Source organism: Habropoda laboriosa, unplaced genomic scaffold (assembly GCF_001263275.1).
Source record: "Habropoda laboriosa isolate 0110345459 unplaced genomic scaffold, ASM126327v1 scaffold291, whole genome shotgun sequence".
In the NCBI taxonomy this organism is placed as follows: domain Eukaryota; kingdom Metazoa; phylum Arthropoda; class Insecta; order Hymenoptera; family Apidae; genus Habropoda; species Habropoda laboriosa.
The window spans coordinates 1,533,209-1,544,410 of record NW_017100515.1 but is presented as its reverse complement, the minus strand read 5'-3'; the positions used below and the strand labels follow the sequence as shown (position 1 = coordinate 1,544,410).

Below are 11,202 nucleotides of genomic sequence, written 5' to 3'. Positions count from 1 at the left end.
AACTTGTAAAATTTGATGCTGTTAGTCACCAAACTCCTCAGAAGTAGAAGAAATATTTTCTCTTCGTTAGTTTCAAAGAGGAAAATGGAACTTAATTCTTCAAAGAAGAATTTATTTCCGGATTCCTCCTCAGAAGCAGAAGAAATATCATATTCTCTTCCTTAATTCCCAAGAAAAACACAAAATTTAATTCTTCAGCCAAGTGATATCTTCCTCTTCGAAGAAGTAATCGAAAAATTAGAATTTCCAGAGCCATGACATCCGACAATTTATTCCCGTATGCTCTTAATCACCAAATTCCTCCTCGGAAGCAGAAGAAACATTTTCTCTTGGTTGATTCCAAAGGAAAAAATTGAAATTAATTCTTCGGCGAAGAAATAATCGAAAGCCCAGAAGAACGACTTCCAAAGCCACGAGCAGTTGCTCTTAATCACCAAAACCTCGGAAGCTCCGTCCAATACCTCGAATATCCTTCTCTCTCTCGGTTGGACAATGGTGAACGGTAAATTTACGTTGAGACGGTGTTATCGTAACGAATACGTGGTTAACGCTGGTTCGTCGGCTTCGCCCCGTTCAGATATACTCGAAAAAAGGGTTGGACACACACACAAGAGCGACCGTTGGTCCAGACGACGACGATCCATAATGGCGCGGTTGAAGCTGCGTGTTTAGATCTCGTAATTGCGGAACTTGTTGACCACCTCGCTCGGTGCCTCGGAATCCCAGCCTAAATCACGGCGAGCGCCGTAATAGATGTTCGCGCCACCCTCCGAGGCTCTTCTGTGAGGGTTCGCCGGTTGCACCTTCGCGGTGTGACCTGGAGAACCTGCAGCCTCGCCTCCTACGTCCGGCAGCATGCGATCCTTCGTCTTCGGTGTGCTCCAGTGCATCGACTGTGACGATCATTCGATTTTTTCCAGTTTTTAACCATTTTTTTTTGCTGCTTTTTGTTATTTTTTCTTGGGGGTGTGTTAGGTTTGCAGTGGAATTTTGTGAGTTTGTTTGAGAATTGGTGCGAGAGATAAGCAGTTTTTCTTATTGGTTTCATTGTTATTTTTTTTTTTTTGGAGGTGTGTTCGGGGGAGTGTTAGGTTTCAGCGGGATTTTGTGAGTGTGTTTGAGAATTGTTAAAAGAGTAGTCTCGTGCGAGAGATTCCTTGTGGTAATTTTGAACGAAGAGAATGGTTAGAAAATTGCAATTTAAGCCTCTCGTGATGGAATTGTTTTAGAAAAATTTGTCATTTATCCAGAGATCATATAAGTTAATTTCAATTTTGATTCAATTACTCAAGTGAGACACGTACATCCCACTGATCACGAAAGAGTTAAGATTGTCACTGAGGAATAAAAGATTTCTCCAAAGCGTTGAAACAAAGTTAAAAAATCACACTAAAATATTCGTCAATAGAAAACTACGTTCAACACTCCGATCCTCCGTTCTATTATACATATTCCGCAGAAGCACCGAGTCGAAAAGTGACTTTTCTCTTCGATAAAAATTCCATCTTGAAAAACTGTCGCCTGCCATCAACGGCGTTGAAAAGGTTACGACGAGAGAAGTGACAATCGAATGTCTCGAGATTCTCCTTCAAAGACCTCTTGTACCAGAATCCGAAGAATCATGAACAGACGATTTCCTCGTCTACGAAAGGAACGCCGAAGAATTTCGCAATTTCGCGGTACCACGAGGAGAATCTGGACGGAACAAGGAATTTCTTGCACGATTTTCCACGCACTGTCCACCAAGGGACAGACAGATTTTATCTCAGACATTCTCGTCGAATTCTCTCACCTGGTGTACGTGTTCCTTCATTCCGAGCCATTGCTTGTAGCTGATGGCGATCCCGCTACGCCTCCATTTGTCGTAGTTGCTCCTTCGTTCAGGGTCGCAGAGAACCTCTTTCGCGTGCTGCGATAAAAAGAAATTGCGTTACGTTCGCGTATACTCCTGTATATACCACGTTTCCCTGCAACAACAGAGCGTTGTGAATCGACGCAAAAAGAGCTATCGAGCTAGGATTTCCCGACGAGTCATTTAACGAGGGAATTAACGAGCTTGGAAATTCTGTTCTTTGCGATCGATCCCCTTTTTTTACATATTTCCTCCGGTAATCTGTGGAAATACGAGTGTCTGTTTATGAATTTAGATCGACAGTGAATCAACATTGCAGGTATCGATAGCAACTTTTTCAAAAATTGCCAAGTTTAGTAAATTTCTAACTTTTTCTCACAATTTTTGCATAATTTGCAATACATAATGGACTCAAGGTTTTAATACGACGACTTTTTCGTTAAATCAATTCTTTCCGTAGATCAAATGGTTTCAAAAAAGTATACAGTATTATGGACAATTCTCCCGACAGATTTAATTATTTCGAAAGATACACAATGGCTGATTGGACGAATTAAAATCCGTCTATTTTATCACAACAAGGTAATTACGCGCGAAATTGTGTAATTACAAGTTTCGAACGGGAATTATGCACGGAGTTTACATAGGAATAATTTTCGTTCGATCGAATCAATTCGAAATGGATAAATTGATCGTGTATAACGAACCTTGAGTTGTTGGAACTTCCGCTCTGCCTCCTTGTCCCCTCCGTGCTTGTCCGGATGAAACTGAAGAGCGAGCACCTTGTACTCCGCCGTGATTTGTTCCACCTGGAAACGTGGATCTTTCAGAGGGAAAGAAGTCCGAAACAGCTGGAGGTTACGAGGCGGTGGGGTTGACCTTTATAGAGCGTACGCGGTGTACGGAATTACTTTAAAGGAGGAGCCACCATTGGGGGATCGTTTATTACACACCCTTTAAACTTTACCCTCTTTCTCGAGAATTATTAACTTGCACGCTTTACGAGCAATTTTAAGCAACGCTTTTCCTACAATTTTTAACAGCTTCTTAACGTGGCTTGAATATTAATATTGCACCTTGAGGCTCGAACTTTGTTATTTGGCTGGTGAAAACTATTGTCCAACGCGGGTATTGAAATGATCAAAATTTTGACTTAAAATGGGACACTAAAAATCACAGGAAAGGAGGTAAAATTATTTACACAAATTTTATCTATTGCTATCGTAACGTAAGGAGCTCGTCAATAATTTCTCAACGTAACTGTTGTCCAACACAGGTGTTAAAATAGTAAAACAGTTGACTGGGAAAAGGGACACTAAAAATTGCAAAAAGTCACGTAAAATTATGAAGCACAAGTAACACAAATTTTATCTATTGCTATCATAATTTGAAGAGTTTCTCGGTGTAACTTAAAAATTAAAATTGTTATTTGGCTGGTAAAAACTATTGTCCAAAACACGGGTACTAAAATAATGAAAAAATTGAGTGAAAAAGGGACTCTACAAATCACCAAAAAAGGACGTAAAATTATCAAGCACAAGTTACACAAGTTTATTTTGTCGTTGTCGTAATCCAAAGAGCTCACCAATAATTTCTCAGTGTAACTTAAAAATTAAGATTGCATTTTAAGGTTCGAACTTTATTACTTGGCTAGTAAAAGTAATAAAATATTGAGTGAAAAAGGGACACTGAAAATGACAGAAAAAGAGGTAAAATTGTCAAGCACAAGTTACACAAATGTCGTCTGTTGCTATCACAACCCAAAACGCGAAAAAGTGAATAGAAAAGGAGAAAATAAGAATCGCTAAGAAAGAAAAAATTAAAATTGTGAAGCAGAGGTTACGCGAGTTTTATCTGTCGCTATCACGATCCAACGAGTTCGCCCTTTCGTTTTTATCGTCGGCTAATGGAGACAACTGATATTTGCCAGGCAATTTAACGAATTCACCTAATAGAGGTGGAGTTTCTTAATGGATCGTCGCCCCGTCGGCAAACAGGCGGACACGATCACTCATTAACCCCCTTCGTTTATATTTAAAGTGGCGCCGTTTATTTTTAGCGGGATAGGATCGCGAGAAAACGAGGAGAAAACTACGCTGACATAATTCCTTGGGAAGGGTCAGCGATGACTTTTACGCGACTCACCGTGACACGTCGATGAAAGGCTGATATCGTCTCTTTGCGGCTTCGTTACGTGGAAACAGGCTGTCTACTTGGTCGACTTCTGTGAAAATTCCACTCGAGAAAGTCTTCGCGATTAACCGATCTTCCGAAAAGATCATCGTCGAACCTGTCCTTCGATTTTTCTGCCCTTCTCCAACAATTTCGACCAATTTTCTGCAAACTTTCCTCTATCAACAATGTTCATTTTGCACTTCGACTACCAATTTCCCTCTCCTTTTCATTCGATATGAAAACACATTCTCACGAATAGAGTACCATGAGGGAATTATTGTCATCGCTGACATTCTCAATTTTCTGCCATTTAAAGTCTCCTCTAATGTTCCTCGTTTTCCCATTCCGTTCTAACAACTTCTTCCACTTGCGCGTCATCGAGGAAATTTCACGGCAATTATTATTACAAACATCGTATCCACGAGATTCCAAGTTTTCGTAGAGCGACTGCAGTCGACGATGATAATTAAAATACGCCGATCGGAGGACTTTCGTTTTCACGCGAACGATCATCCGTCCCCGCGGTGATTTTCCCGAGGAAGCGGAGTTATCAGTCGCGAATAGATTCAACGGTAATCGCATTGTCGATTCCCATCGAGCCGGCCGGGGTATTTTTGCCAAATGAACTGGCAATCGCGCCGCCAGAACGATCGATACTAATCGAGAAGTTCGGGCAAAGCGCTAATTAAAGTTGTGCCTGACGCTGATGCAATTATCCTCCTGTGACAGTGCCTCCACAGACACTGCGACTAATTAACTCGATGTAACTTCTCCGAAAGTAATTTTACACAGATACGCGTCTCATTAAGCGCGCGGGAATCCGAGGAAGTAATTAATCGTCAAAAATTTATCTCTCTCTGTGCGTTCTTTGAATTTCATTGTTGTTGTCATGAAAGTTTTCACTTTATCGCGATACTTTGTTCAATTTGTTTCAATTGGATTGATACTTGAAACAACAGAGGAATGTTTGAAACGTGAAAGTGATTGAGAGGAATTTCGCGGAGCAGAAAATTGGAATTGTGCGACTGAACAGCTAGATTTTTTGAATTGAACCGTTTTGGTGTATCGAGATACTTCGGGATCGACGTTTTGGTGGGAAAATAGTGTAATCAGATTTGGTGTACGTTAAAATTGAATGTGTAATTTAATACACAATGGAGGAATCGAAAAGCTAAAGGAACCACAAAGAATCTTCGACCACAAACCTGTGGTCAGCTCTGACTAGACTAAAACCACCGGCAAGTAAAAGAACCCGCTTGAAAAGATCAAAGAATCTTCAAATGCATAGAACTTCGACCACAAGCCACAGTTTCAATCTTGCCCATATTAAACCACCCGAAAAACCCAAAGGAACTTCAACCAGAGACCACAGATTCGATCCTGTGATTGAATCCTGCAAACCGAAAAAAACCCGAAGAAACTTCAAACACGTAGAACTTGAACCACAGACCACAGTTTCAGTCGTATCCAAAATGAAACCCTCCAGGAAGCTCAAAGAAACTTCAACCACGAACCACAGTTTCAATCCTCTCCAAAATAAAACCACTCAAAAAGCCCAAATAAACTTCATCTACAGGACACAGCTTCCATCCTGCCCAAAGTAAAACCATCGAAAAAACCCAAAGAAACTTCAACCGCAAAGTACAGTTTCAATCGTATCCAAAATAAAGCCCAAAGAAACTCAACCACAAAATACAGCTTCAATCGTATCCAAAGTAAAGCCCAAAGAAACTCAACCACAAAATACAGCTTCAATCGTATCCAAAGTAAAACCACCGAAAAAGCCCAAAGAAACTTCATCTACAGGACACAGCTTCATTCCTGCCCATAGTAAAACCACCCAAAAAGCTGAAAGAAACTTGAAACAGATAAAACATCAACGACAAACCACATTTTCAAGCCTGTCCAAAACAGAACCACGAGCAACAAAAAGAACCTTCGAAAATCCCTCAATAAAAAGAACTCCAACTCGAACCACCACAAGCAACTCAAGGAACCACAAAAGAAACCCTTGGAACCCAGCCACATCTAAAAAGCCACAAAACTTCGCTTACCGTGGACGACTCGTCGCACGAGAGGAGAGCATAGTAATCCTCCTCCTCGCTGGGCTTATAGTTGATGGCGTCCTCGACGCTCATTTTCCCTCCTCGATTCTTCCGTCACCTCTATTCAACCTCGGCCTCTTCCTCGATCCTTCTCCGACGAAAATTTATCCTCGAAAGAATGCTCGTTTCACCGACAGAAACAGAGAGATAGAAGAATCTTCTTCTACGCGGTTGATCGACGCGTGGATCGGCGCCGCGACGCCTGTACTCGGTGGTTCTGGTCGTTTCGAGGGTGCTCCAGTCGGCTTCCGGTCGTCACCTGTTGCCGTGTCGCGCGTCGCCCGCTCGAGTGAGCCGAACGAGGGAGAACCGTGTCGGAGACCCGGAAAGACCCGATTCCCGGGGAATCCCTCGCGCCTGCGCGCCACACGCGCCGACACTATTCCCCTCGCTCGCGATTCCGTCGATCGTCAGTCTACCCCCTCCCTTCTAGGAAGCTCCTGCGCACTCTGAACCGGGTCCTCCCTGCAACACGGAGAGCAATTGTAGAACGCGTACAGAGAGCTGTTGTTACGTGTAACTGCGCGATTTCTCGTTTACCGGCCGAGGCTACCACACCTGACCGCAACCGTTTGCACAGCCGTTTTGGAAGGCACGGAAAGTATCGGAAGATTTAAATTACGTTTCTTTACGGGGAAAGTTGGTAACACGCTTCGGGAAAAATATGCGGGGTTTTCGCTCGATTTGTTTCTAGCTTTTTCCTCGCAAATGGTAGATTTGAGAGGCGAATGGAAGAGGACGGAGTTTCCTTATTTTTTCATGCACAATACGATGAATTTTTTTTTAATTTATATTTCTCTCAAATTCGTGTGAACGATTAGCGAGAGAATGTTAAATTTGAGAAAGTCCCTTATTTTTAAACGAGTTTTATCGTAGATCGTGAAATCGCGTATCACTGGTAGGGCGGAAACGTCGGAGAATACGACGTAAACGTACAACAGCGGGAAACTTGGAAGAAACATGCCCCGCGGCAGTTCTCCAACCTATCATTCACACTACCGCGCACGTCTTTGGACAACGCGAAATCCTTGTCTCCGTTTCGCATATGTACCTGTTCGTCCGTCACCGAGCAATCTAATTAATTAATCCTGCCGTGCGCAACAGTGCTCTCCCACTTAAACGAGCAACGTGAACAATATCACGCTCAATTAATATTCCCCGAGTGAAATTCGATAATTCCACGTCACGATCCGTTACGTCATATTCCGCGTATCGATACCAAATACGACCGATTCGAACCATTAACGAATAAATATACGCGCTGGAACGTAAACTCACTTTTACTATCTGACGATTTTCCAACGCTGTTTCCTTCCTTTTCCACACGCACAAACACACTGGAGAAGTTAATCACCGCGTTTCAAGAAATCTGTCACGCAACGGAAGATCGAAACGATCCGTTTCCTCTTGATTCTCCTTTTTTACCTTGTGAGTTTTGCACGAGGCGACGGATCGAGCGAACGATCCAGGAGGTACAGGATTGCGGTGTAACACACGTGAAACACTCACGACTGGAATCGACTTGGACGCATACTGCGTCTCGATTGCCGGAGATTCCGGAGACTTGTGGCTTTCACTTGCGGCTACGTGACCTCGAGCGGAGTCGCGCGACGTTACCGACCGAGTGATCCAGATCTCGAACACGGTCACGTGTGAGCCGCTTATCGGGCTAAGTCGACCCTGTCGGTCATCGTGACGAGGATCGAGCGAGTGATAAACGGAGACGGAGCGAATCTATCTGAGAGAATCCGTCTAAATACAAACAGACGGACTTTTTTGGAAATGAAAGCGCGGAGAGGCTTTGATACGGAAACTCTCTGAAAAATACATTTTCTCTGGATTAAAGTTGAAATTGATCAAATAGATCTGGTAAATCGCAGATTTAGTGTATAGGAGAAAAAAAAACGGTATATTTTTCTTGGGATTGTATGTAGGTTCGCAAGGAAGTTCGAATATTCGTGTTTATATTTCTGCAATTAATGTTTGGACGAACGTGCAACGGAGGGGAAAAAAGAGTGGCAAATTGGAAATTCCTCGAAATACACGGCATGGAAGTTTACTTTTCGCCCGGATATCCAAGATTTCACAGCGAAAGCTCTCACCTGCAAAGTTTAAACGCGGATTTCGCGCGGGAATCGTAGCGGAAATACGCGTATAATAAAACGGCGAAAACGGGTGGAAGGTATGGTCGAATTTCGCGTAGGTTCGAGAAAAAAAAGAAAAGAATCGGCCTTCCTCTACCTTTCTTTTTTTTTTTTCAGCGAAATAAAATTCGCTCGCTGGGGTTCCGCATAAAAATATTCCCGCCTCGTCGAATGTAAATACAAGTTTTCGTATGCAGGCTTCGAAACTCTTGGAAATTTCAGATGGTTCTTGAGACACTTTTTAAAATTCACCGAGCTCCGTGAATTTTCATTATTTCAGTAATCTCAGCTGTTCGTAAATTGTTCGCACCTTTCGCGTAGTTTTGGAAGTTTTAGGAAATAACGATAGTAGGCAATTTTCATGTCGTTGGATTCCTTTTAACCCAATTACATTTTCACGCTTTTTCGAGAAAGTTTTGAACGTTGAACGAAGTCAAGGAATCCCGACATCGTGTATTGAATATTCATTTTCCTAAAAATTTCAAAACTGTTCGAAGAAACGGGGGACGCAATTGGGTCAAGTTAGACCCGACTGCTGAACACGTTTAATTATGATAATTAGGGTCCGGTGCATACAGAACCGCCTTCGTACTATATTCTCTAATGAAGCACAGTAGAAGCATAACGTAATTATACTACGCTGCGTACTACGAATCTTCCAAAAGCTTCAAATTCACTGAATTATCATTCTCGAAAAATTACAACACTTGGACGGCAATCTCGTGGAGCCATTTTTCCCAAAAAGGAATTATTACTTCCGGAAACATTCACAGCAATCCAAAGTAAAAAATTCTCAAAATCATTTATTCCGAGAGAAAACTACAGTATTCATCAAGAACATAATAATCGAGCAGAAAGATTTTTTTTATTGCTTCCAAGAAAATGTTTATTTTCAACTTCCTCAAAATGATTTATTCCAAAGGAGAACTGCAGTATCCACCAGGTGTATTAATAATAAACAAGCAGAAAGATTTTTACTTATTATTTTGAAAAAAATTGATAGTACTTGAGAGTAAAAAATTCTGAAAGGAAAACTGCGGTATTCGGCAAAAACATAGTAATCGAGCAGAAAGATTGTTGCTTTGAAAAAAATTTACAGCAGTCCAAGGAAAAATTTTTCAAAATGATGTATTCGAAAAGCAAACTACAGTATTCGGCAGGTACATAATAATCGAGCAGAAAGATTTTTACGTCTATCCTCTAATATCCGTGTAGAACGTGTAGCAGGGGCCCATTGCAGCTCGACGAGCATCGTGGCATACTTTCGCGTAAAACGGGTTGCGTGCTGTCGAGAGGCTCTTTCATCCGTCGACATATTTTTCATCCTCCAGCTACCATCCACACAGTATCCACTCTCGCTGCTCCACGAGAATATTCACCCTTTTGCATCCACGTTACACACTCTCTCTCTCTCTCTCTTTCTCACCCTCCTCAGGCTGAGTCGAAATTAATTTTCCGTATTCCGAGCGAGAGAAATCGACTCTTTTCTTTCACGAGAACACGCCCATTGTATTCCGTCTAGCTGTCTTAATTGCGTGTCAATATTTCAAAGGGATAAATCTATTATACGTTTTCCAGCATACGTGACATCGCGTTCTACGGTCCATTTGCACCGTTGTCACGGTTTTTACACTGTAAATCGTTGTTGGCGCTGTTACATAGCGCGTGGATGCGAATGCTGCACGCCGCGAGTAGGTGTAAAGGGTGAATTGGTAATTAACGTACGTGTTCGTTGTTTGCTGGAAATTTCATTCGCCGGCGAGTATTAAACGTTGTAATTGCGCGTTTCAAGTTACGAATGTTTAAACGCTCGAATTTTCCAATATTCGCGTTTTCGAGGGACCGCGGCGGAAAATTTTCGGCCTCGTTGCGGAGGAAAATTTTTGTGGGATTTGGAAAATTCGAGAAGAACCGGCGTTTGTTCGTCGTATGACGGGAAGGTTATAAAAAATGTGCGTAAATTTCAGAATGTTCATCGGTGAAATGATCTCATTCAGAAAGTCAGCAGATATACAGAGTGTCTCAATTTCTTTCGAAACTTCGAAATATTTCGCATTTTAGTTGTAACTTTTTAATAAAACGTCAAACGACCTATTTATCCGCCATTTAATGAAAAAATTACAAAAAAATAGTCGTGAATTTGAAGACACCGTCGGTAAATCTCAGCTAATTAATTTATTTCGTCGTTATCTTCTTCGAATAAAGATTCATCGGTGAAACGATCATTGAGAAAGTCAGCAGATATACAGAGTGTCTCAATTTCTTTCGAAACTTCGAAATATCTCGTATTTCAGCTGTAACTTTTTAACAAAGCTCCAAACAACCCATGTTCACATAACATTTTTTCCTCACTTACACCCATAGAACATACTGAGAAAGTTTGATGAAAACCAACTAGGACACCCGGTATACACAATTTCCTCGTAGATCGCTGTCGAACATACACAAAACGATCCTCCAGCAAATTCTCGCTGGAATATCACGAATTTGTAAATTGCTAAAAGGGAAGAAAAATTCTTTCTGAAAAGAAGAAAAGAATTTTCGCGAGGATCCTCGTTCAGCCTGTTCCCGATCCTCCGTAGTAGTAAAACAAGAGGGAACTCCCCGGGGATGGAAAAACAAAGCGTGCCTCGAGGTCGACGGAAGGCCGAAGGGAGCTTTCTTCGAGCTTTTTCCCTAGGTTCGAAAGCGCCTTCGACGAGACAATAGCCTCAACAGCTGTAAGCAGTGGGTACCGATAATCAGTGGCGTCTTCGGCGGAAACGAGACGAATGCATAACGAGCTTCACGCATTCTGTCACGTTTCGGTTACCCTCCACCTCTTCTTTCTCTCCAATCTTCCTCTCCCATGATCCAACAACAGGCAGATTTGAATTTCTGATCGCTTACAGGAGGATTATCCGCGAACAAACGTCGCCTTCTACGC

At 42.0% G+C, this 11,202-nt stretch overlaps 1 protein-coding gene across 1 annotated transcript; it reads right to left on the bottom strand.

The window, feature by feature from the left end:
• Positions 1–486: 486 nt before the first annotated feature.
• On the bottom strand, positions 487–7,570 carry LOC108576436 (J domain-containing protein). Its single transcript, XM_017939438.1, has 5 exons — positions 7,411–7,570; positions 6,082–6,597; positions 2,560–2,661; positions 1,793–1,909; positions 487–893 (listed from the first exon to the last, which is right to left on the bottom strand). The coding sequence occupies exons 2-5, from the start codon at positions 6,163–6,165 to the stop codon at positions 669–671; spliced, it is 528 nt and encodes a 175-aa protein (XP_017794927.1). The 5' UTR covers positions 6,166–6,597; positions 7,411–7,570; the 3' UTR covers positions 487–668.
• Between the last annotated feature and the right edge of the window lie 3,632 nt (positions 7,571–11,202).

Excerpts from the sequence above, each read along its gene's own strand:
- LOC108576436 (XM_017939438.1), bottom strand. The coding sequence starts at position 6,165 with ATGAGCGTCGAGGACGCCATCAACTATAAGCCCAGCGAGGAGGAGGAT. Across the intron at positions 2,662-6,081 it reads CGTGCGACGAGTCGTCCACG|GTGGAACAAATCACGGCGGA; the intron begins GTAAGCGAAGTT and ends CCACGTTTCCAG. Across the intron at positions 894-1,792 it reads TGAAGGAACACGTACACCAG|TCGATGCACTGGAGCACACC; the intron begins GTGAGAGAATTC and ends TGATCGTCACAG.